This window comes from Equus asinus, chromosome 5 (assembly GCF_041296235.1).
Source record: "Equus asinus isolate D_3611 breed Donkey chromosome 5, EquAss-T2T_v2, whole genome shotgun sequence".
Taxonomy (NCBI): domain Eukaryota; kingdom Metazoa; phylum Chordata; class Mammalia; order Perissodactyla; family Equidae; genus Equus; species Equus asinus.
Genome location: NC_091794.1, coordinates 64,384,576 through 64,411,008, shown reverse-complemented (window position 1 = coordinate 64,411,008; position 26,433 = coordinate 64,384,576). Strand labels below are relative to the sequence as shown.

At 45.2% G+C, this 26,433-nt stretch overlaps 1 protein-coding gene across 6 annotated transcripts in view; it reads left to right on the top strand.

Moving 5' to 3' along the window:
• LOC106824112 (NACHT, LRR and PYD domains-containing protein 1b allele 5-like) overlaps nt 1-26,433 on the top strand; it is a 50,216-nt gene that overhangs the window by 10,351 nt on the left and 13,432 nt on the right. Inside the window, exons 3-14 of one of the 6 annotated variants that reach the window (XM_044770951.2) lie at nt 1,132-1,176; nt 9,575-9,616; nt 9,902-9,931; nt 12,324-12,383; nt 13,056-13,100; nt 13,466-13,525; nt 13,880-13,926; nt 14,036-14,085; nt 14,357-14,574; nt 14,674-14,924; nt 16,080-16,214; nt 19,090-19,228. In XM_044770951.2, the coding sequence (XP_044626886.1) occupies nt 1,132-1,176; nt 9,575-9,616; nt 9,902-9,931; nt 12,324-12,383; nt 13,056-13,100; nt 13,466-13,525; nt 13,880-13,926; nt 14,036-14,085; nt 14,357-14,574; nt 14,674-14,924; nt 16,080-16,214; nt 19,090-19,228 (1,122 nt within the window). Of the gene's footprint in view, nt 1-1,131; nt 1,177-7,435; nt 7,548-8,995; nt 9,107-9,574; nt 9,617-9,901; nt 9,932-12,323; nt 12,384-13,055; nt 13,101-13,465; nt 13,526-13,879; nt 13,927-14,035; nt 14,086-14,356; nt 14,575-14,673; nt 14,925-16,079; nt 16,215-19,089; nt 19,229-26,433 lie in introns of those variants that run through there. The other 5 variants (XM_044770952.2, XM_070509755.1, XM_070509756.1 and 2 more) reach the window with 5 other exon arrangements.

Genomic DNA, 26,433 nt, shown 5'->3' with positions numbered 1-26,433 from the left:
TTCATTTTATTTATTGGCTGCAGTTGCTTTGTTACATTCGTGCTTTCACTGACTTACAGAAATAGAAATGCGTTGAAAGAATCATTAGGTTAAGATGATGAACTAATGACATTTTTTCAAAATTTTAGCATTATTTTTCAACAGATATTTAAAAAAGTGAAATGTAAAGAATTTAGATCTTTTTAGCTTTTTACAACTTGCGAATAGAAAATAAATGGTCTTATATCTCACTCCTTTTAAACTCAGTCTAATGTTCTTTTTAACTTTATTTTAAATTCAGGTAAGATTAGGGAAGTATTATCAACTGAATTCAGTAAACTTTCCGTGAGTAATAACTAGGTATTTTCTTTGATACTTGAGTGTTGTTGTCCATTTTATACACTTAATGAAAAAATGGCAGCACATAATTCTATCCTTGAACCTGGGTCAAGTGGAAGCTCTCTTGTTGAGGCCTGAACTCCATCTGGGCGTGGTGTGGGCCCACCGAGGGCCCTCCTCTTCCTGGCCTGAGCCGGCGGCACCCTCACCCTGTGCAGGGTCTCCCGACTGCCCTCAGGGCCTGCCCTCATCTGGGGCCGCCTTGTCTGGCCAACTTCAGACCGTTTTCTTCAACCTGTGTGTCCCCTCCCTCGATTGTTGGCGTGTTTGCCTGGATCGACTGTTAACTGGGGAAGGATGGTGATTCTTTTGTGTGGTAACTCGAGCCCTGGTCGGCCAGGTGCTCTTTTCCTTTCTGATGTCAAGTTACTTACTTGCCAGGCGGTGTTTAGGGGCTGCTGAGCTGATCAGAGAAACAAGACAGCTTCTTTGGCACAAAATTGAGAGATTACTGGGAACCAACCAAGAGTAATTATGAAGTTTGTTGCCTTTCTCTTCTCTCTACTGGAAAGGCTTACGGTTTGTTGGTGTCCATCTTTTTTCCCCTGAGAATATGGCATCGTTGGCCATTGGTAACAGGGCATTGGTTACCAAAGGCTGCTCTGCATCTAAAGGGTGACTCACTTCATAGCAGAGGGGGTTTCTATTACTGTTGACTTGTAGCTTTTACAAAAATGAACATAATGTTATGTTTTATACTTATATTTATGATACACTTATATTTATGAAACTTTTTTTTTCTTCCAAATTTAGATTGTCCCACCCCCAACCTAGATACTTCAAAGGACTCCAAATCAGGTAAGGGATGTGGTTAATATTGGTAAACACCTAAATCCAATTTTTACAAAATAATTCATAGCAAGCTAAACTATAGTTCATTTTTCTGTTTTATTTCAAATAATGTGAGTAAAAGGTAGGGACTTTAATTTTTCTGCTTGAAAGAGTTGAATAAATCTTGAAGTTTTATGATGACTTAGTGTAGGAAATCACCGCCTTTGAAGTTGGGTGATAAAGCTGTACTTAGTGAAACTGAGAAATTGTCTGAGGAGGTGATCAGGGCATTTTGTAGTCTGACCACACTAACCTAATACAGGGTCCTCTGCAAACCCAGCCAGGTGGGGGACACTTGCCTGGGGTAGTCCTGAGAGGCTTCTCTGAGGAGGTGGGTAATGGCAAAGTTGGGGGAAAAAGTTGTCGTAGTTCAGGAGCCTTGCAGGTGTCAAGGCCCTGCTATGGGAAGGTGTGCAGTGCTTGCCTCCAGAGCCGGGAAAAGGTCAAGTGACTGGAATCAGAGAGCGAGGGAAGGGGGCCGGGCCTGGTGTGTCTGCAGAGGTAGGCGGGGCTAGATTACATGTGACCTTTGCATTAACAAATCTGTTTTCCAAATAAGATGTCCAAATGGCCAATAAGCGCATGAAAGATACTCAGTATCATTTCAGGGAAATACAAATCACAACCACAGCAAGATCCCACTTCACACCCGCTAGGATAGCTATAATGAAAAAGACAGATGATAATAAGTGTTGGCAAGGATGTAGAGAAATTAGAACCCTCACAGACTTCTGATACGAATGTAGAGTGGCATAGCCACTTGGAAAACAGTTTGGCAGTCCTCAGATAGTTAAACATAGTTACCATTTGACCCAGCACTTCCTCTGGTCGGTATATACCCAGGAAAAATGGAAACATGGATGCACACAAAAGCTTGTGTGTGAATGTTCATAGTAGCATTATGTATAATAGCCAATAGTTGGAAACAGCCCAGAAGTTCATCAGTGATGAATGGATAAACCAAATGTAATACACCCATAGTATCCGTTTGCTGGGTCTGCTGTAACAAAGTACCACAGGCGGGGGGTTAACAGAAATGACTGTTTCACCGTATTGGGGGCTAGAAGTCTAAGATCAAGGCGTTGGCAGGGTTGGTTCCTTTGAGGATCGTGATGGACAAATGTATGTCAGATTCTTTCCTTGGTTTATAGATGGTCATCTTCATGATCTCTTGATGTTCTCCCTGTATGCATCTTTGTGTCTGAAGTTCCCCTTTTTTATAAGGACACTGGTCATTGGATTAGGGACCACCCTAATGCCCTCATTCTACTTGGTTATTTGGAGAAGACCCTTTCTCCAAATAAGGTCACATTCTAAGGTACTGCAGGTTGGGACTTCAAGATATGAACTTTAGGGGGACACAATTCAACACATAACACCATGTACTGGAGTATTATTCAGCCATAAAAAGGAGTGAAGTGCTGATGCTTGCTGCAATATAGTTCAACCTTGAAAACATGCTAAGTGAGTGAAAGAAGCCAGACCCAAAGCCCGCATATTGGGTAATTCCGTTTATATGAAATGCCCAGAATAGGCAAATCCGTCGAGACAGAAAGTAGATTATTGGTTGTCTAGGTCTAGGAGGAATGGGGAGGTTTGGAGGGATAGGAAAAGATTACAGGGTTTTATTTTAGCAAGTGGTGAAAATGTAAAATTGTTGTGATGAATGTACAACTCTGAATATAATAAAAGCCACTGAATTTATACTTCAAGTGGGTGAATTGTATGGTATGTGAATTAGATCTCAATGAAACTGTTACAGAAAAAAAAGTTATATAAAAAAAATCCAGGGCCAGCCTGGTGGCGCAAGGGTTAAGTGCGCAGATCCCGCTTCGGAGGCCCGGGGTTCGCTGGTTGGGATCCCAGGTGCAGACCTACACACTGCTCCTCAAGCCATGCTGTGGCAGGCGTCCTACATATAAAATAGAGGAAGATGGGCACGGATGTTAGCTCAGGGCCAGGCTTTCTCAGCAAAAAGAGGAGGATTGGCAGCAGTTAGTTCAGGGCTAATCCTCCTCAAAAAACAAAACAAAACAAAACAACAACAACAAAAATCCAAAGCTTATTGACCAGAAAAAAATCCATGTTGTTTTCTTGAAACCTTTGAGCTCAGCCGTGTCTGTGCCCGGGCCTCCTTCCCAGGTTTGCTGGCACTGTGGGGTTTGCACACTTGATTTGTTCTATGGTTAGGTTTATGCAGAGTAGAATATACTGTAGGACACACAAGTGGCACAAGTTGTTCCTCTAATTTATTTTCCTTACCCACGTAGTTTCTGAGACAGGGGTCAATTGGCAGTCTTGTTGCCAGATGGATGAGTTTTTATCTTTACCTATATCTGGAAAATTAAGTGTCTTTTCTCCTCAAGGCAGTTTTGTATGGATTTGATGGTCATCTAGGCCTTCTTTCTGGAGTTTTCATACTCCTAGTGACAAAAGGGGAACCAATGGCACCCCCTCAGGATATGTAATGTTATGCCAGTGTCACCGCAAAATAACCAATAATTAAGGTGAGTTTACTTGAGCCAGAGTGAGGGTTATAACCCGGAAGGCCTTAAAAAGCCTTCTGGAGAAGTGTGGGTTTCAGTACAGTCTTATATCTTCTTAGAACAAAGAATATACATTAAACACACCCGGGATACATTTTCATCAAAATTTGAAAGAGGTATTCAGTTTCAAATTATCAGGTCAACATGACAGTGGCGGCAGAAAGGGCCTAACCTGGGCGTTCCCAATCAGGCGGGTGAAGGAGGGGAAGCTCGCGGCCTCATCTGAAGAGAGGGCCTTCCTTACTGTAATGATTGAAGCAGAGGTGCAGTGTATGTTTGATAGGCCTTAAGTCAGCCTTTTTAGTTCAAGCAGAATCAGTTTTGAACCCGAGTAGTTACCCCGTATACCTCAATGTGTGAAAATCTCGTCACCAGATACCCTTTGGCTTTAAGGTTAAATAAAAAAAGAAGTTGAACTATGATTTTGTAAGATGGAACCAAAATGGAGATTCGAATGGGACTGTGCAAGGCTGCTTCTCCCCCAAGCTGTCTGGGAAGGGAGGAGAAAGCTTGCTGTGGGGCTGTGTCTGAGGGGAAGCGAGGGTGGCCGTGTGCCTGCTGGGCTGCTCGGCAGGTGTGAACGGCGCGGCTTCCAGTTGCCGAGACACTTCCACTTCAGGCCAGAGCTGGCTGGAGGCTGCTCTGCTGAACGAGCGCAGACTCATCCAGAAGCCTAGGGGGGTTTTTGTAAACTGAGGACAGAGCTGTTGTGGTGGGAAGGGGCAGAGGGCAGACAAGGACCTCCCAGTGGGCAGTGGGGTGGCCCTGCCCCTGGCCTCTGGGTGGAGGGGTGTGGGCTGTGTGCCTCTGTCTAGGCTGAGGGACCTTGGAAGAGGCGCAGGTCTCCATCCTGCTGTGTGCCCCTAGAGGTGTCTGTCACCCCCCTGGGGTGGGGGGGATTAGCTGGCTCCTCCAGCAGGTGAGGAAAGGAGCCAGGTGGGCAGTGCAGCTGCTTCAGGTGCCCTGTTCCCTTTCTCACCTTATTTTCTGTTAAAGTTTATTTTGAAAAGTTTAGCCTTTTTTAGTTGAACTGAAGGATCAAAGTGATGCAGGGTCGGTGAGCCGAGGAGTCAAAAGAAAGATTTCTTAGACTCTTAAGATCTGGCAGTAGTGCTCTTTTATTTAGAGAATAGAATAGCATGGGGCCATTACCTTGAAAATCCCCCCAATGGGGTTCCTGTAGCAAGGGATGATGGGGGCATCCCTTGAACATTTTCCCTATTATGCCTGGCAGTAATAGGTGCCTGGTGAATGGTCCCCAGGATAAAGGATAGAGAAAAACAGTGAGGAATTTTCCGCCAGTCTGGGGGACATTCTACCCAATTGCATCCTGGAGCCATTCTCCCAAGAAGGGGTTCCCATACTCCACCAAAGGTTAGAGTTTGGTACTTTCCTTGAACTGGAGTCCCAGTTGGGACTTTGGCCGCAGTTCGAAGAGTGGTCAGGTGCCATGGGAGGGATCCCAATCCAGCCTTAGGAAAAGAAACCTTCCACAGGAGTCTTGGAGATTGGCAACCGTCCTAACAACTTAAGTGGCCGACCTGTGCCGATGTAAACTTTGTCTATTAGAGACAGAGTCAGGAAGGAAGGGATTAATTCATTCTCCACCACCCTGAGGCTTAAGGTACTGATTCTCTTCAAGCTGAATGCCACAATTTGCCCCATAGAGTAGCCATGGGCAGCAAACGTGGATTCATACAGCCATCCAAGAAAGTTCCCAATGGAGAAGTGAATTTAGATCCATCCTTGAAAAAGAGAAAGGCACAAGGAAAAAGGGCACTTACCAGAACTCGAGCTCACAAGCCGATGAAGCAAGTCCCCGTATGGGCCACCAGAAATGATGCGGGGTCGGTGAGCCGAGGAGTCGAAAGAAAGATTTCTTTGACTCTCAAGATCTGGCAGTAGTGCTCTTTTATTTAGAGAATAGAATAGCATGGGGACAGGACCCATGGGCAGTCAGAGCTTCTGCTGCCCCAAGTTGAGGGTTAGAGCTAAATTTAAGGCATAGGTATGTGATTCATCTCTTTACAAGACAAAGGAAAGAACATGAAAAAAGTTAAAATGGTATCAGTGCAGGTGGGGTCTGGTCATTGGGTGATCCCATGACTTTTAGACAAGAATCAAATCGGATTAAGTAAAGGTTAAGAAAGGTTAGAAGCCACCACCCTAAATCAGTGACATGAGATTGCCAGACAGCAACCAACTTAAGTTCTTGCCTCTGGCATTAAGAGTTTCTAGAGATAAGGCCATCCCCCTTCTTCCTGGCACAGAGAGGGAGGCATCTTTACAGATAGAGGTTTCCCTTAGAAATGTAAATGTTTCCCAACAAAGGGGCAAGCAAATTCCACTCCTGGGAGCCTGCTTCTCATCTGTAGTTTTAAAATTAACCAGCCTAAAAATCCTCATCATAAACCGTTTTAAAATTAAGCAGCCTAAAAATCCTCATCAAAAGGAAGGGATATGGATTTTGCCCACATTTAGGCGGGCATTCTGAAGGACAGGCAGGTGTGGTGAACCTGACTGCAGTCCAAATGAGAAGGTGGGAGGGGAGGAGCTCTGGGCTGCGGGCTGTTTGCATGTCCAGGGCTCCCCCAGCAAAGGGTCTGCTGCTGCAGCCCTCCCCCGCACAGGGGTCGGGGGGGCCCTGCTGTGTAGTAACAGGCTGGGCCTGTGCCTGTCGCAGGCCTTTAGGAGGGAGTGTGACCTGTAGTAAAAATAGCTATCGCTTCTTAAGTGCCTCTGTGCACAGAGTCTGGCTGATCAGTCTTTACAGTAAGTAGCATTTTTAATCCTCAGATTTGTGCCGTGAGGCAGAAAAATGGTCCTGGGGGCTTTAGGGAGCAACGCTAGAACCAGGAGTCCTGGGACCAGAACCAGTGGGAAGGTGAACTGAAGGGGTGGCCCAGAGTCACACCCACTATCCCCCTGATGGAAGCACCATCTCCCAGGGACTGGGGCAGAAGATAGGGCCTCACCTGGGGCTGGGGCTGGTCCAGGCAGAATTACAGTTCTGCAGAGGCCCCAGACTCGGGCAGGTTCTTCGTTTGCTCATTTATTTGAAGAGGCATTCATTCATGGAGCAGCTGTGTGGGACGGGGGCAGGGAGTCAAGGTGATGAGACCTGGCCTCAGTCCTCCAGGGCTCATAGAGCAGCGGCTAAACAAGCAGCCTGCCAGGGGGGTAAGTGCCACAGGACGGAGCCCAGAGGCGGCATGGCCAGCTCAGCAGGTGGTGGGAGACTCAGCAGAAGTCCCTTTGGGCTGGGTCTTCATGGAACCCTTGAGCTCTGGGGATGGGGCCTGGGGAGGGATTTCCAGGCAGTGGGAAGGCATCTCTAAGGGCTCGGAGGAAGGGGGCAGTCACCCTGGGGAACAAGTTTAGGGAACAGGCGAGTGATTAGGATAGGTTGATTCTAGTCCAGTGGCTCTCAACCCTGGCTACACATTGGAATCGCCTGGGGGCCTTAAAAAAGTACCGCTGTTCAGGCTGCACACCAGACCAGTTAGATTAGAGCTGTAAGGAAGGGCAGAGGGTCAGGCATGGGTGTGCTCACAACGCTCCCCAGGTGACGCCAGTGTGCAGCCAAGGTCGGGAACTGCTGCTCTGTGCTTCCAGTCCTGGAGGACCGAGGCCTGTGTTCCACCCTGAGTCCCTGGTGCCTGGCCCTGCACTGTGAGTGCCTGTGCTCCGCTCGGCCACCCTCTCCTGCGGGAACTCATCTCCTGCTCCCCCAGCACATCCAGCCCGGCTGCCTCCTGGGAGTGAGCTGCCTGAGAAATGACGAGCGTGCTTGTGAGTGTCACAGTGATGAGGATTTTTAGGCTGCTTAATTTTAAAACGGTTTATGACGAGGATTTTTAGGCTGGTTACTTTTAAAACTACAGATGAGAAGCAGGCTCCGAGGAGTGGAATTTGCTTGCCCTTCAATCAGAGACAGTTGCATTTGTGAAGGAAATCTCCATGCCTCTCTCTCTGCGCCAGGAGGAAGGGGGGATGGCCTTATCTCTGGAAACTCTTAATGGGGAAGGCACGAACTTAAGTTGTTTACTGTCTGGCAACCTCATGTAATTGACCCCCCACCCCAAAATCCTCCTTTGTCTTTAGTTGAAGATAATAGTTGAGCGGTGACTTCTGCCATTTACTCAATCTGGTTTGATTCTTATCTAAAAGTTGTGGGACCGCCCAATGGCCGGACCCTACCGGCACTGGTACCATTTTAACTTTTTTTCTTTGTCTTGTAAAGAGAGAACTCACATACCTATGCCTTAAATTTAGTTCTAACCCTCAACTTGCAGCAGCAGGAGCTCTGACTGCCCGTGGGTCCTGTCCCCCTGCCAGCAGGGGCAGCAGAAGCGGTGGCAGCAGAAGCTCTGACTGCCCACGGGTCCTGTCCCCATGCTATTCTATACTATTCTCTAAATAAAAGAGCACTACTGCCAGATCTTAAGAGTCTAAGAAATCTTTCTTTCGACTCCTCGGCTCACCAACCCTGCATCAACAGCATGGTTAGGAGTGCAAGCTCGGGCCACACTGTCCCGGGTGAAATTTAGCTCCAGACTTCCTGGTGGTGGGGTGGTGGTGGTGGTCTTGCATAAGTAAGTTAACTGGCCTCAGCTTGCCTCACTGGGCAGTTGTGAGAACTCATGTAAATATGTGTAAAGCACTTTCATAAATATATGCGGGGTGATGGTGTATATATATATGCAAAATGAGTGACTATATGTAAATAAGTAGGTATGGTATAGTGCCTGGCACGCAGCACTCAAAACAGCTGCTATTAGCTGCTGTTATTGTTGTTCTCAGCGTTATTCTCAAATCTTTCCTTCCTTCCATGTATCTATTGTCAGTCCTTGGTTCTGGTGGTCGGTAGTTATATGTAGGTAGGGGGAGACTAGAGAATAATGCTAATAGCTTTTCCCGTGTTTCCTTATTGAATGTGGAGCGTGAGTCGAGGGTGAGGCAGTGTCAGAAAACAGGAGGAACGACTGAAGAGTGGGAGCGGAGGGGCTGAGCTTGGCGGGGCAGCTGGCGCCTGGGGCACTTCTGTCTGCCAGGAGGGGTCCCGGGGCCCCTCGAGGTGGACATTGGGCTCATAGATTTGGGAGTAAGTGAAATGCACCCCCAGGGCTTGGGAGTCGGCAAGGAGGCTGGGAGCCGGAAGTGGGGCGTTGGGGGTGGAGAGGAGCTCGGAGGCGGGGGAGGGCATCGGAGAGGCAGGCGGAGAGCCGGGCAGACGCCCCGGAGGGGCCTGGAGGGGCCCGGGGAGCCGGTTGCGCCAGCGCCTCTGGGGACATGAGGGAAACGATTTTGAACTAGTTGTGGGAACGGAAGCCTGACTGCAGTGGGCCAAGGTGCTGAGTTGGGGGTGAAGAGGTGGAGGGAGGGTTTTGGGGACCACTTTCTCCAGAACTAGCTGAGCGCTGTGGCTGAGCTTGTCCTGCGCTTCGGTGAAATGGCGGCGCTCTCGGGGACCCTGCGCCGGGCGCCCAGATGTGCGGGCGCAGGGCCGGGGCTGCCCAGATGTGTGGGCGCAGGGCCCGGGCGGCGGGCCAGCCAGGCGGGGGCCCGGGCGACGCCCACACAAAGTGATCATTGTGGCCAGAGTGCCACTGGAGCTCATGTTTAAACCATTAAAGTATATTTTATCCATTTCCAGAGAAGAATGAGCCCCCTTTTATGTGAACCGGACTAGTTTTGGGCTTCATGAGAATTGATTAAAAGAAGAAATTAGTTGGGTTTGGATCTATTTTATATGTATAATTAAATAAAAACTCCCGCTTTTTAGTCACCGTGTACTGCTGGCATATGCTTTTTTTCAGGAGAGGACAGCAGTTCTCAGAGCAGTTCTGAAAGTGAATCTGGTATGTAATATATGTATGTGTCTCTAATTGTAGAAATCTAGTTAAACGTATAAACTTCTGTTTCTATTTTAAAGTAATGCACACATCACTTACATTGCTTGAGGACGTTTTAGTTACTAGGTGGTTTTATACGGTCCTGATAAAGTATTTTTGTGGTAAACAGTTTCTAGTTGGCCAGCAAAGTGGCAGAACAGGACGCCTGCGGGGGAAAGGCAGGAAGCCCCGCGCCCACCCGCCCCGTTGTCACATGAGTCTGATTTAGACTTTTTTTTTTCCCCCCCGCAGATAATGAGGAACCAAAACCAGAAAAAACAAGTGAGTGTATCCTTCCTCTGAATTTTATTCTTTGTTGAAAGGAAGAAGGGGAAGGAAGGATAGCCTCTGGGATTTTTAAGTTGCAAGTTTCTTGTTCATTATCTTTTTCTGTGCAAAATTGAGTCGAACATCAGGAAACTCGTAAGCACTTTGAAGATTTGAGTTCACTGCACTTGGCGTTCCAGGATATGTTCTTATCTCGATCATCCAGGCGCTGCGTGCGCGCTCTGCTCTGTGCCCCTGAGAGAAAAGGTTGAGAGCCGGCCGGCCGGCGGGGTGGCCGCGGGTGTGGCGGCTTCCTGCCCGGGCTCTGCCCGCACGTTGCTGCGGAGGCAGCTGTTGCTGCTGGAAGTGTCGGAGGATGTCATGTGTGGTTTAGAGTTTTGCTGTTCTGGCTACTTGTGAACAGCTTGAGTATGAAACCACTTTAAGAGCATAGATTTTAAATTTAAAATATGGTTTTCATATAAAGTTTTGTAACTAAGCTTATATTTTAACTGATTTTATGTTACTGTAGGATTTTTTCCCCAGTGCTTAGAATATGATCTGCCCATGAACACAAATACTGCAGCAAGGCTGTCTGGGCTCCTTTGTTTTAAAATAGGTAGAGTGTGTTCACTCAAGTCCTGCTTTCCTCTGATTCTCTCTGCAGTTCCCCAGTGGGGACGCTGGAGGTCATCGTAAGGTCATTGTAATCTCCTGGCAATCATGTTATGTGTTGATAAGAACTGTAATTATCTCTATGTCACCCTCATGGAGTAGATGACACATGCTGATACCCACAAGGAAACAATGTACCCGCTCTCCTACTCCGGTCTTCTTCATATGTTATGGATTATTTCATCCTCTAAGATGTGGTCGAAAGTCCAGCCTCCGTAGATTGGATTAGGATAGTAACGAAATTAGAAAAGTGTGTATTGGGATCAGGTCTTTTTTGTCCCAGGCTAATAACTGGGTAAATGACCACAGGGACCCACAGTCCAAAGGCAGGACCCTCAGAGTCCAGAAGCCAGGCCTGGGCCAGGGCCTCACCAGGGCGGGCAACCCAGGTGGAAGTTAGTGGGGTTCAACATAGGCCCCCAATTGGGCTGGAGGCTGGGGTCACTGAGGTCAGACTGGGCAGATGGGGCAGGGAGGAGCTGGCCCCGGCTCTTGGCTGGCTTAGACACCTGGGTGTTCTTTGCCAGGGGAAGTGCTCCGCGTCTTCCATAGGTGGGCTGAAATGCTTGTTCTTGGAGCCCCAGGTTTATCCAAAGGGCCCTGCCTTCCCCCAGGGCCATTCTCGTTATGAAAAGGCCTGCCATCCTCCACACTGGGGGAGAGATGGGAGAGGCACCTTCCCACTCATCTCCCTTCCCAGGCCAGAGGGAAGGAGCAGGTAGGCACCCTCGGATGCTTGCTTCTGTGTAGGGTGGTGGCAGCGTGCTCCCTGAGATCGTTTGCATCGTTTGTGGTGGGAGAGAAGCTGTGGTTCTAGGTTGGGGAGAAGGGCCTCAGTTCTCTGCTTTGGCCGGGAAGCCCTGTGGCCCTGTGTCTGCTGGCTGGTTGGGACTCTAACCCCTTTGCTTCCTCTGCTCCCAAGGCAAGTAGCAAGACAAAAGGACGTGGGGTGTGGAGGCAATACCGTGCAGATGTGCAGCCGCTGCGTAATTTGGAATTCGTGATGCTTTAAAGGGTGCGCTGCTGAGGAAGCAATATGGGAGGATTGTGTGTGGCAGGAGTCGGGGCAGTCTTCAGACCCTTCGGATCTGTAGTGTTCTGAGTCCAGCATCCTGGAGACTTTTAGTCTCTATTTGCCATTTCTTCTGAATGCTGTTTTCAGAGCTGGTCGTCTCTGCCAGCCCTGGTCCCTGATACAGCCCTGCAGCCCGAGCGATCAGGCAGCTATGTGGCCAGGGCAGGTGCACTGCCCCAGGGGCCTGCCTGTCCTGGGCACTGGTGATGGCGTAGGACCTGGCACAGGTAGTGAGGAGTCCTGTGTGAGCCTCAGGGTGACCTCCCAAAGCTTGTTCAGACCTTTAAAATATAAAACCAAGCCGTCGACACACAGGGTCTCACCCGAAGTGACAGAGTTGTTATCTCCTTCAGAGTTCTTGAATTTTTTAATAAATCCCACCCATCACCATAGCAAAATAGTAGTTAACAACAGTTAGCTATACTCACTGAGAACTTGCTGAGTGTCAAGACAATCCCTACTGGTAATTTAATTTTCCTGGCTTTGTGGAGGTGGTATTATTCTAATCCCCATTTAACAGATGAGGGAATTGAGGCATGGAGAGACCTAGTGACATAACTGGAGAGCCCAAACTCACGCAACCTGTGCTAGTATAGATAATAGGAAAATTCAGCGCTGTCCTCTTTCCTAATCCTTTTTTGTATTATGGAATTCTAGTCATTCAGAAAGTAGTCACTGAGCACTCACCAGGCCCTAGGACCGTGGTCTTCATGAAGGGTACGTTCTGGTGGGGAGAGAGACAGGAAGCAGAAACACTAAACTGCACGGTGTGCCAGGTCGGGGGGGCGCCTCGAAGGAAAGTGAAGGGGAAAGAGTGAGTCTGCCTGGCAGGTCCTGTTTCGGGGGCGGGGGAGCAGCTGCAGGAAATCCTCTCAGGTAAGGCGACATTTGAGCAGAGGCGGCAAGGCTGTGAGGATCCATGTGACATGAGCATTTGTGGGAGTGGACAGTAAGGGTGAAGGCCCTGAGTCAGGAGTGTGCTTTGGTGTGAGAAATGGCAGGGAGTGCCAGGAGGGCGGGAATTGCGGGGAGGCTGGAAGGACGTGAAGTGGCTGGGAGCCGGATCACACAGGGCCTGGAGCCGTATGGAAGGAGTCTGCATGCTAAGTCAGAGACTCCTACACTAGTTCCAGTTTAGATAGGCTAGAATTGGATGTTAATTCCTTTCTTCCGAGCTAGTCTCTCTCTGTAATAGCTCGGGGGGCTGATGCCAGACAAGCATTATCTTGGGAATGATGACTCCAGCTTAATTCCCAACCCCCGGTCCCCGTGAACAAGGCTTGAGTGGGGGCTGCAGCTCTCCAGTTGAGACCGTGGCCCAGGTGATGAGTAATTAATGAAGCGATTATTCTAGACCACCTGTGCCTTCAGCCCTTCTTGTCTCCACAGATGGGGAACTAGGAGAGTCTGCCGCCGAGGAAGCTTCCGCTCAGGGTAAGGGGAGGCCGTGGGCGTGCCCTCTTGTTCTCTCCCCCATGCATGCGGTGTGAGAGGAGGACGGAGGGTCCAGTCTGAAGGATGATGAGAGAGCTGTTGGTGCCGGATAAAATGATCAGATAAAGACTTATGTGCCAAAATGGGGTGCATTGAAGCTTAGGAGTCTCGTTCAAATTTGTTTTCCTGCATTAGACCTATAGTGACAGTTGCAGATATGATAACGCGTCATGTGTCATTGAAGTGACCCATGGGGATGTTTAGATCCATGAATAAAGTTCTTCTTGGTTGTGAAGCTGGAGGTGGGAGGTTAAGTGGTATGTGATTTATCCCGCCATTGGCTTGTGCCAATAATGTGTTGACAGTGTCTTTTACAGGTGAAGAATGGGAGGATAAAGAATCACGCACAGATCATTTTAATTCAGGTATAAACTTACCTTTTCCAAAAAAGTTTTTTTTTGGTGAGGAAGATTGTCCCTGAGCTAACCCCTGTGCCCGTCTTCCTCTATTTTGTATATGGGATGCTGCCACAGCATGGCTGCTGATGCCTGGCGTAGGTCCTCACCGGGAACTGAACCTGGGCCGCCAAAGCAGAGCACGCTGAACCTGCGCAGCAGGCCATGGGGCCGGCCCCCAAAATGTTCTTTTAAATAGTATTGCGGAGGGGCGTATCCCTTTGAATTTTGTAATCTGGTCATGTCATATATGTTTATTAAAAAAATTTTATTTGAAAATGCCAATCACATTCATAAAAGTAAAACTTTTTCTCCATCGTTTAGAGTTTAATAAAGTCCAGCCTTACTGTGAACACTGTAATGCTGAAAGTGTAAGTTTCTTTTAATTATAAAATATGGTTCCCTAATTTGCTTTATTTAAGAAAACATTTACTTATATGTTCCTTATTTATATATTATATATATATACCTTTTCTCCAGAAACATCATGAACAGGTGACCCCCAGGCTCCTTTCCCGGGGACAGTTTCTGTAAGTAATTGTGAATGCAGAAGGCTTAACATCATCACTCATTTAATTTTCTACATAAAAGTAACGCCAAGTAGGGGAAACACAAACAGCATAACTAATTTCACACATTTTATATAATTACTTGGATTGTTTTCTTTTATAGTGATGCTTCCTCAAAATGCTACAGAAGTTCCCTTAGTGCTTTTGAATGAAATTGAAAACGTGCATCAGTCTAAGTCCTCTCCTAACCCAACGTTAGGACTAAACAGGTGTTCTTGTCTGTCCAACGCAGACTGAAGGTGGACACAGAGGGGATTTACCAGTGCACGGAAACTGGTTTGATATTCGAGGTTAACAGAAAAGTTGACATCAAGTATTGCGTTTTGTCCTGGAGCAAATACGCAGACCTGGTTGTTAAGCCCTGGGCTGTCAGTGGACCTTTGTTTGATGTTAAATGTGACCCAGCCTGTCTTACCTCCATTCAGTTTCCACATTCCCTCTGCTTGGGTCGTAAGTACTTTACTAAAAGTTTAATTAGCACGTGCGTGTGTGTATGTGTGCAGTCCATTACAACGCCTAGAACGCTAATTTACCTTCATATTTTAACAGACCATGATGCCAATATGACGTTCAAAGTCTTACATGTGAAAAGCTCTGGGGCATTGTTAGAATCTACTGTGGATCATTCTGCAACCCATGTCAAATGGCATGTGAGCTCTCTTTCTCCTGTGGGACCTGTTATGCAAAGCGAAGAAACAGTATACCACCACGGGGCCGTGATTCTGTACAAAGCCATTGACCATAATCCATCTTTGTCTTTTCGAGTGTACATAGCAACCAATAATGAGTCCTTCATCAAGGTAAAGTCAATGAAAATAAATCATAAATGTTGAATACTTTGTGTTCAAACATTACGCCATGTTTAGGTGGATCCTGTCCCTATGATTTAAGTGTTCCCCTACTGTGGGTCTAATTTGTCACTTACCTACAGAGGTTATAAGGTCACTGCCTAGGTGTGTGCTGAGTTCTCAGATCCGTGGAGTGTGGTTGTTTACACATATAAGCAGCGTCGAGATGGTAACAGATGGGGAAATAGCCCTCTGGAGGTGGGGATGGCGGGCAAGCAGGCCTGGCCTTGGAGGGAGTTGCCTGATAGACAGCCTAAGCCGTGTGTTTTCCACAGCCTTGCTACTCAAATTGTGATCTGGGAACCAGGAGGCTAGGAGCCCGGACATGACTTTTTTCCTGTTTAGGAAAAGATTTCCTTGCACTTTACCTTCAAGAAACCTAAATTGCACGTTCAGCTGTACAGCTGCTTTACAAGTGAGCGTGGGCCACAGGTTACATTAACCTCCTGGGGCACTCGAACAATACTTAGAAAATCACTGTCCCATTGAGGGCCCCGTCGGAGGATGGAAACAAATTCTGAGTGAACTGGAACTGCGTACAGTAAAATAGTTGCTTTCCTTTCACATGGTGGGCATGTCGTTCATACAAATGGATAATGCTAGTGCTAATTTAATTTTCTCAAATCCTGCAGAAGCAAATGGCTGGTGCCACGCAGGGTATGTGTTGCTTTTGGCTGTAGCGCTTTTGCAGAAAGGTGTTTGGAGATCTAAGAGGCTGGAGTGAGGGTCAGAGGCGCCTCAGCCCTGTGGCGTTTCTTTTCCGAGCACTGGGAGCCTTCTTGTATTGCTGCCCCTTGGAGGAGGACATGAAGGCGGTGCTGGCCGGCACGTGCACTGCTTGGCCAATTACAGTTCTTTCTTTTTTTTTTGTAATTCTTTTTTTATGGTGGTAACAGTGATTTATAACATTATGTAAATTTCAGGTGATGTCATTACGTATTTCGATTTCTGTGTAGATTACATCATGTTCACCGGGCAAAGACTAACTGCAATCCATCACCACACACATGTGCCTCATCACCCGTCGCCTGCCCTCCTCCCTCCCCCTTACAGTTCTTACAGTTGTTGCTGATGAATTTCAAAACCAAAACCTATTTCCGCGTTTAGGATATTTCCAAGTCTATAAAGCACTCCTCTAAGAAATTCATGAAAATCGACAAGCCTCCTGTTTGCCAGAAGTTACTGCAGAATGGAAAGAAATACAGACTGATCAGTGAACCAGAAGCTGAAATTACCCCAGAGGTATATATTTTACAAAGCACTTGGAGGAGCAGCAGGGATGTATAGTTCTTAGATATGATATTTTGAAGGTTTTAAAATAATGCATTTTGTTCTCATTTTTTATTTCTCTGTTTATAAGAAAGCAATTGTTTTGTTAAATGTGTAGTTTATTCCAAAGATGCTGTTGAATTTCAGGATTAATCTGCAACCATTGCAAAAATTGACTGTCTATTCTCTTTCCCTTTAAAAACCTTTTAAATTTTCTTGAACTTTTTATTAAATGCTTAACAGCGTTAGCTTCACAGGAGTAAAAACCTTAAGTTTCATTTTAAGTCACAGAGCATCGAAGGTTAAGGGAAAGGAGCTGCTAATCAGCAATATTGGGCTTTTTTTTACTGGCAGGCATTTGAAAAATTGTTATGGGAACAAATTGTCACTGAATTTAAGCTCTTCACTGTACACACTGTGACATTTGTAAGTGATTTTGGTTTCTTGTAAATGACGCTGTGCCCTGAATGTGTGCCATAGCTTATCTAGCCGAGACGTCTCTGTGGAAATTCCTTTTGTACACCTCTTTTTGTCTGTCTGTCTTCTAGTTTATGAAAAGTTGAAAACACGCTTTGATTTTGTTATGTTAAAATGTGAAACAAGAGAGTGCTGCCTGGGATGATTTGATCGTATTGTTTGGGGCCCAGGGCCCTGGAGAAGCAGTCGGCTTGATCAGACAGTCTGCCATAACCTCCCTTTCTGGTTTCAGAGGATCTCTTTGAGCCTTACAGCAATGCAGCTTAAGAAACTAATGTGTGAAGCAGGCGGGTCCTCTGCCCACGTCACACACCCCGGCCTTGCGAGAGCCTGGCCTGGCCCCATCTGCCCTTGGCTCCTGAGGGGTCTGAGAGGTTGCTTCTCAGCCATTGCCACCTGATTGAGCGCTGGCAGATGGCACATCAAGATAATCATGAGGAGCAAACTGTAGCCTTGTTTGGGAGGTGGGTTTAAAATGGAAGCGTTTGCTTAGAACAGTGATTCTTGGCCTTTGCTGCATAGCGGAATTCCCTGGGGGCTTTACAAAAGTCTGGTGCCACCTCCAGAGACACTGACTTAGTTGGTCTAGGAATGGCCTCTGCGTTGGGCTTGTCAAAGCCCCCTGTCGTGTGCTGCCAAGATGAAGAACCACTGGCAGAGAGAAGAATACCTGTTGAGTGGGCGACTCTAGGCAGGAAGAGACTGCGTGGTCCCGAGAGTTCTTCCTTACAGGCGAGAGTGATGGCTGGAGCGCTCCAAGCAGTCGAGTTCCGTCCCTAGTCATGTGCTCTCTCTTGGCCAAATTTCTGGCCTATAAAATGAGGATAGTCTCCCAGGATTGCTCTAAGGATCATGCAAGATAATGGTTTGGAGGCACTCTAAAACTTGTAAAACTCTGTATACATCTAAAGTGTTCTTAGTTTTATGCCATTAATGATTTTTGTTTAACTGACATTTATCAAAAGTGTCTATCAAAAGGCTACCAGGTCAGCCTGGGATAAGAGCTAAGATTTGAAAAACGACTGTCAGGATCTTTTCCCTCTAAAGATGCTAGTGTAGATGGTCACGTACAGAAACAATTTTCACGTAATGTGGAGTTGCTGTAGAGTGGGTGCAGAGTGCATTGGGTTTCCAGGAGGGCGTCCCACATGGTGGCATTTGTTCTGGGTTTGAAGGGAGAGGGATTCAGCGGAAGAGACGAGCTCTTCTGGAAGAGAGAACCGCACGTGCTGAGTGAGGCAATGGGAACGTGCGGCTGGGCTTGAGGCGCCAGGATAGTTCTGGGGAAGGGGGCTTTGGAAGGAGTGGGGCTGCGGGAGGCGTTGTCTCAGCTTTATGGGCCCTCGTGACCCGGTGAAGGATGTGAGGATGCTGCTAGTGATTTGGAATGGAAAGGGAGAGGGGCGGGTTCAGACCATTGGTTTATTTATTTATTTACTTTTAATATGCTTTTCTTTTTTTTTTTTTAATGTTGGCACCTGAGCCAACAACTGTTGCCAATCTTTTTTTTTTTCCCTGCTCTTTCTCCCTGAATCCCCGCAGTACATAGTTGCGTATTTTAGTCGTGGGTCCTTCTAGTGGTGGCATGTGGGACGCCGCCTCAGCATGGCCTGACGAGCGGTGCTGTGTCCGCACCCACAATCTGAACTGGCGACACCCTGGGCTGCCGAAGCGGAGCACACGAACTTAACCACTCGGCCATGGGGCCGGCCCCCAGACCATTGGTGTATGATAGCGATGCGCACTGATTTTTTTAAAATGTATTTCTCCCTCCGGGTTTACTAGCCAGACTGGAGACGAGTGGAGGAGGTCAAAGGCGGGAGATGGTCTGTTGTGGTTAAGGGCTCACACTTTAGAGTCAGAAGGGGTGGATTCAAATTCAGTTCTGCAGACTTGGGCAAGTTAATTAGCTTCTTGGAGATTCTTTATCCATAAAATAGCAATAACAGAACTTGTTAGGGGAGGGTGCTATTCAGTGAGAGAATGTGGGTAAAACAACTCAGTGTGGTTCTGCAGATGCTTTTGAATCAATTCCAGATTGTGGGATGATCTAAGCAAAAGAGGATGAGGAAGTTTAAAAGCACTTAGGACAGAGCGCTTAGGCGGGGGGACACGATCCAGTTTGGGAACATGAAGCACTGAAATCAGGAAGGGCTGAAAAGTTAGGCTTTGGGAGAACGGGCCTGGGTCCTTGGAGCCTAAGTGATGCTGAAAGGCAGGTTGGAGTGAGGAGGGGCTGGGACAGGGTGGTGGCTTCAGATGGGGCTCCCACGGCCAGGGTCCCGGGAGCATCCAAGCGGGCACTAACCCTGCTGTTATTCCTTATTTGACATTTTGTATTGTCAATTAATGCACTTTTTTTTTTTTAAAGGAAATTGAATTTGTTGATGGTTCACTTTTGAAATTGAAAAGTTATATTGAGGTGTATTTGGAGCAACCAGTGGAGTTTAAATTACTTTTGGTTGAAATGGATTCTGAGGAAATTGTATGGAAAGCAAAACTGAGAGAATGTAAGTGTTTTGAATCCTGAAGGGAACTCTGGTTGTGGGGTGCGGGGGTGGGAAAGCACATAGAGTCCTTGTCTGTCCTGTCACCACAGCCTTTAGAAGTCTGAGCGAAGGCGAGGTGCTGGCTCTGGTTCTCGGCGCCCACTGTTCGCGTCTGGAGCCGGAGGCTGCGCGTGGGGGGTGGGCTTAGCCGGGAGAGGGCTGTGTTCTCCCACTGCTCTGAGGTTTGGATCTCAGATATTTTACCGTGAGTGAGGGGCACTGCAGCCAGGTCTCTCCCGTCCCCCGGATGTCGACCTGCATTTTGGCTGATTGCAGTCTCTGTGGCCTGCTCCTGCCTCTTTGGTCGTCAGCTGACAGCTGCTGTCCGTGTGACCGCAGCTCTGCGGTGGGGCCCCTTTCTCCCCGTGTGGGTCGTGGTGCTGGGAAGCCCTCTGGCAGCCACCTCTAACCTCCTTTCCTGCTCTGGGAGAAGTGGGAGAGGGCTGCAGCCCCTGTGGACTGCCTCTGGGACAGGTGACTCAGGGACACCAGCAGCTGCCCCTGGCCTCCTCCTCAGGCAGATCTGAGCTTGACCTCCACTTCTGTTTGAAGGAAGTTACCAGAGCAACAGACGTGTGTATAGTGAATGCGTTTTGGAGCCAGAAGGAAGCAGAAGCAGGGGGTTGGGAATGAGATCATATGGGTTCTAGTTCTGGCCCTCGAATTAGTCAGCTCCATGTGGGAGTGTGAGCAAGTCTTTCAACGCACTGTGGCTGTGGTATCCTCATCCGCAAATGGCACTATGGGCCCTCCTGCCGATGCCACATGTCTGTAGTAGATAGGATTTTGCATCATTTGCATTTTGTATTATAACACCTTCACTCTTTCCCGGTGTCACACCCAGTCCCACGTAGACTACAGTATCATTCTGAAAAGCAGCACAAGTGGTGAATGCCCATAGCTGGGCTTTAAAGGGGTTTCTGTAGTCTTCTGGTCCTTTCATCCACCAGAGTGTTTATTTTGCTGCACAAATGTAATAACATCAAGGGTCTCTTAACTATTCTGTACATCTCTTTATCAGCTGAACAGCCTTTGCATCCTTTTCCAGCTTGTTTCTTCTGTATCTCTTGGGTTACTTGTGGATGCGTGACTTGACAGCTGCTCATCATGACACAGGATGAGTGCTGTGTCCCAGTCCTACGTTATTTCTATCTTTCCAAAATACAGATGAAGTTCGTTAGATACTGTGTTTCCAATCAGGTCTCTATACTCTTGAAATGAAACCTAACGTGGCATGTTGGAATTCTCAGTCCTAGTTTCAGTGTGAGCCTTTTCTGTAGATGTGATTGATGCTTATTCTTAATGTTTTATCCTTAAGTCAGCCAGTTTGAAACAGGCCCTTTTAGCCAAGTTAAATGACCTAACCCATGAGGAGTTCTGGTTGGGACTGTCTGTTGGGGATTGTATTGTTTTCCTTGATATTCATTATTCTAATAAATGAACCTAAAAGATGTTACTTTTATTTCTTTCTTTCTTTTATAGGGGTCATTTTGGTTTACAACATTGTGTAATTTCAGGTGTACGTTATTATGGATCAATTTCTACGTAGGCTGCATTGTATTCACCACCATAGTCTGGTTTTCATCCGTCACCATCCATATGTGCCCCTGTACCTCTTACACCCTCCCCCACCCCCTTCCCCTCTGCTAACCACTAAGCTGCTCTCCTTATCCATGTGTTTGTTCATCTCCCACGTACGAGTGAAATGATGTAGTTGTCTTTGTCTGGCTTATTTCACTTAACATCATACCCTCAAGGTCCATCCATGTTGTTGAAAATGGGACACTTTTGTCTTTTTTTATGGCTGAGTCATATTCTATTGTGTGTATATACCACATCTTCCTTATCCAGTCATCAGTCAGTGGGCACTTGGTTTGCTTCCACGTCTTGGCTATTGTGAATAATGCTGCAGGGAACAGAGGGGTGCACAAATCTCTTTGAATTGTTGATTTCAAGTTCTTTGGATAAATACCCAGTAGTGGATGGCTGGGTCATATGGTATTTCTATTTTTAATTTTTTGAGCAATCTCCATACTGTTTTGCACAGTGGCTGCACCAGTTTGCATTCCCACCAGCAGTGGATGAGGGTTCCCTTTTCTCCACACCCTCTCCAATATTGGTTATTTTTTGTCTTGGTGATTATAGCCATTCTAACGGGCATAAGGTGACATCTAAGTGTAGTTTTGATTTGCATTTCCCTGATGATTAGTGATGTTGAACATCTTTTCATGTGCCTATTGGCCATCTGTATATCTTCTTTGGAAAAATGTCTGTTCATCTCCTTTGCCCACTTTTTGATCAGGTTGTTTGTTTTTTTTTGTAGTTCATTTGTGTGAGTTCTTTATATATTATGGAGTTTAACCCCTTCTCGGATATATGATTTGCAAATATTTTCTCCCAGTTGGTGGGTTGTCTTTTCATTTTGATCTTGGTTTTCTTTGCCTTGCAGAAGCTCTTTAGTCTGATGAAGTCCCATTTGTTTATTTTTTCTTTTGTTTCACTTGTCTGAGTAGACATGATATTTGAAAAGATCCTTTTAAGTCTCATATCAAAGAGTGTACTGCCTATATTTTCTTCTAAAAGTTTTATGGTTTCAGGTCTTACCTTCAAGTCTTTGGTCCATTTTGAGTGTAATTTTGTGCATGGGGAAAGGTAATGGTCTACTTTCATTCTTTCGCATGTGGCTGTCCAGTTTTCCCAGCACCGTTTATTAAAGAGGCTTTCCTTTCTCTATTGTATGTTCTTGGCTCCTTTGTTGAAGATTAGCTGTCTGTAGATGTGTGGTTTTATTTCTGAGCTTTCAATTCTGTTTCGTTGATCTGTGTGCCTGTTTTTGTACCAGTACCATGCTGTTTTGATTACTGTAGCTTTGTAATGTGTTTTGAAGTCAGGGATTGCGATGCCACTAGCTTTGTTCTTTTTTCTCAGGATGGCTTTGGCTATTTGGGGTCTTTTGTTGCCCCATAGGAATTTTAAGATTCTTTGTTCTGTTTCTGTGAAGAATGTCGTTGGGATTCTGATTGGGATTGCATTGAATCTGTAGATTGCTTTAGGTAGCCTGGACATTTTCACTATGTTTATTCGTCCAATCCATGTGCATGGACTATCTCTCCATTTTTTTGTGTCGTTATCGATTTCTTTCAGTAGAGTCTTATAGTCTTCCTTGTATAGGTCTTCCACCTCCTTGGTTAAATTTATTCCTAGATATTCTATTCCTTCTGTTGTGATTGTAAATGGGATTGTATTCTTGAGTTCGTGTTCCGTTAGTTCTTTGGTAGAGTATAGAAATGCAACTGATTGTTGTATATTGATTCCTTTTTTTTTTTTTGAGGAAGATTAGCCCTGAGCTAACATCTGCCACCAATCCTCCTCTTTTTGCTGAGGAAGACTGGCCCTGAGCTAACATCCATGCCCATCTTCCTCTACTTTATATGTGGGATGCCTGCCCCAGCATGGCTTGATAAGCAGTGCCATGTCCCCACCCGGGATCCAAACCGGCGAACCCCGGGCTGCCAAAGCAGAACCTGCGAACTTAACCGTTGCACTACCAGGCCAGCCCCTTTGAGTGCATTCTTTAGGGTTTTCTACATATAAAATCATGTCATCTGCAAATAGTGACAGTTTCACTTCTTCCTCTCCAATTTTATTACTTTTATTTCTTTTTCTTGCCTGATTGCTCTGGCTAGGGCTTCCAATACTATGTTAAATAAGAGTGGTGACAGTGGGCATCCTTGTCTGGTTCCTGTTCTTAGAGGGATGGCTTTCAGCTTTTCTCCATTGAGAATGATATTAACTGTGGGTTTGTCACATATGGCCTTTATTATATTGAGGTGCTTACTTTCTATACTCATTTTATTCAGAGTTTTTATCATAAATGAATGCTGTATCTCATCAAATGCTTTCTCTGCATCTCTTGAGATGATCATGTGATTTTTATTCTTCATTTTGTTAATGTGGTGTATCATGTTGATTGATTTGTGGATGCTCCATCCCTGCGTCCCTGGAATAAATCCCACTTGATCATGGTGTATGATCCTTTTAATGTATTGTTGTATTTGATTTGCTAGTATTTTGTTGAGGACTTTTGCCTCAATGTTCATCAGTGATATTGGCCTGTAATTTTCTCTTTTTTGGTATTGTCCTTGTCTGATTTTGGTATCAGGGTAATGTCGGCTTCATAGAATGAGTTGGAAGCCTCCCCTCCTCTTCAATTTTTTGGAAGAGTTTGAGAAGGAGAGTTACTAAGTCTTCTTTGAGTGTTTGGTAGAATTTGCCAGGGAAGATGTCTGGTCCCAGACTTTTATTTTTTGGGAGGTTTTTGACTACTGTTTTGATCTACTTACTGGTGATTGGTTTATTCAGATTCTCTATTTCTTCTTGATTCAGTTTTGGACAGTTGTATGATTCTAAGAATTTATCCATTTCTTCTAGATTGTCCATTTTGTTGGCATATAGCTTTTCATAGTATTCTCTTATAATCTTTTGTATTTCTGAGGTGTCTCTTGTAATTTCTCCTTTTTCATTTCTGATTTTATTTACTTGAGCCTTCTCTGTTTTTTTCCTTGTAAGTCTACTTAAAGGCTTATCCATTTTGTTTATCTTTTCAAAGAACCAGCTCTTAGTTTCATTGATTTTTTTCCTATTTTTTTAGTCTCTATATCATTTATGTCTGCTCTGATTTTTGTTATTTCCTTCCTTCTACTGATTTTGGGCTTTGTTTGTTCTTCTTTTTCCAGTTCCTTTAGGTGCACTGTCAGATTGTTTATTTGGGATTTTTTCTTGTTTTTTGAGGTAGGCCTGTATTGCTCTAAACTTCACTCTCAAAACTGCTTTTGCTGTATCCCATAGATTTTGGCATGTTGTATTTTCATTTTCATTTGTCTCCAGCTATTTTTTGATTTCTCCTTTGATTTCTTCATTGACCTAATCGTTGTTCAGTAGCATTTTGTTTAATCTCCACATTTTTGTGACTTCTGATTTTCATCCTGTCGTTGATGTCTAGTTTCATACCTTTGTGGTCAGAAAAGATGCTTGGTGTTACTTCAGTCTTCTTAAATTTATTGAGACTTATTTTGTGGCCTAATATGTGATCTATCCTGGAGAATGTTCCATGTGCATTTGGAAAGAATATCTATTCTGTGGTTTTTGGATGGAATCTTCTCTATATATCTGCTAAGTCCATCTGGTCTAATGTGTTATTTTAGGCTAGTGTTTCCTTATTGATCTTCTTTTTGGATGATCTATCCATTCGTGTAAGCAGAGTGTTAAATCACCTACTATTTTGTGTTACTGTCTATTTCTCTTTTTATGTCTGTTAATAATTGCTGTTTATATTTAGGTGCTCCTATGTTGGGTGCATAGATATTTACGACTGTTATATCCTCTTGTTGGATTGTTCCCTTTATCATTATATAATGCCCTTCTTTGTCTCTTGTTCCAGTTTTTGTTTTAAAGTCTATTTCATTGGATATAAGTATTGCTACCCCAGCTTTCTTTTCTTTGCAATTTGCGTGGAGTATCTTTTTCCATCCCTTCACGATCAGTTTGTAGGTGTCTTTAGGTCTGTAGTGTGTCTCTTCTGTGCAGCATATATTTGGGTCTTGTTTTTTTTATCCATTTGGCCTCCCTATGTCTTTTGAATGCAGCATTTAGTCCTTTGACATTTAAAGCAGCTATTTATAATATGTACTTATTGTCATTTTGTTACTTCTTTTCTGGATGTTTTAGTAGTTCTTCTCTGTTCCTTTCTTTTTCTCTTGCGCTCTTCCCTTGTGGCTTGATGGCTTTCTTTAGTATTATGTTTAGATTCATTTCTCTCAATTATTTGTGTATTTATTATTGGTTTCTGGTTTGTGATTACCATGAGGTTCATATGTAATAATCCATGTGTATAAAAATCTGTATTGAGTTGATGGTCTCTTTAGTTTGACCTCTTTCTAAATGCTGTACTCTTTCACTCCACTCCTTCCACATTTTGTGTTTTTGATATCAGATCTAACCTCTTAGTTTGTGTGTATGTGTGTATCCATCACTCTATTATCATTTAGAAAGGTAATTTTAGTACTTTCGTCTTTTGACCTTCGTATTATCTTTGTAGGTGGTTGATCTGCTACCTTTTCTGTATTTTTGCCTTTACCAGTGATTTTATCACCTTTTTTTTTTTTTTTTTTGATAATTTCCTTGTTCCTATTTGTGGTCTTCTCGTTCCCACTTAGATAAATCCCTTTAGCGTTTCTTGTAAAACCAGTTTCTTGGTGATAAACTCCTTTAATTTTTGCTTGTCTGGGAAGCTCTTTATCTCTCCTTACATTCTGAATGATAACCTTGCTGGACAGAGTATTCTAGGCTGTAAGTTTTTTCCTTTCAGCTCTTTAAATATATCGTGTCACTCCCTTCTATCCTGCAAGGTTTCTGCCGAGAAGTCAGCTGACAGCCTTATGGGTTTCCTTTGTATGTCACTTGTTGCCTTTCTCTTGCAGCTTTTAGGATTCTCTCTTTATCTTTAATTTTGGACATTTTAATTATAATGTGTCCTGGTGAGGGCCTCTTTGGGTTTATCTTGTTTGGAGCTCTCTGTACTTCCTGTACCTGGATGTCTCTTTCCTTCCTTAGGTTAAGAAAGTTTTCAGCTATTATTTCTTCAAATAGATTCTCTGCCCCCTTGTCTCTCTCTTCTCCTTCTGGGACACCTCTAATACGAATGTTAGTGCACTTGATGTTGTCCCAGAGTTCCCCTTAGACTGTCCTCATTCTTTTTAATTCTTTTTTCTTTTATCTGTTAAGCTTGGGTGGTTTCCTCTAGTCTTTCGTCCAGCTCACTGATCCATTCTTCTGTATCATCTACTCTGCTATTGAGTCCTTCTAGTGAATTTTTCGTTTCCATTATTGTAGTCTTCATTTCTGATTGGTTCTTTTTTATATTTTCCAATTCTTTGTTGACATTCTCCCTGTGTTCATCCATTCTTCTCCCAAGATAGTTAAGCATCCTTAGGGCTTTTTGTTTGAATTCTTTGTCAGATAGATTGCTTATTTATGTTTCATTTAGTTCTTTTCCTGGGGTTTTGTCCTGTTCCCTTGCTTGGAATGTATTCCTTTGTTTCCTTGTTTTCCCTCTTTCTCTGTGCTTATATCTGTCTTTTAGGTGGATCAGCTACGTCTCCTGATCT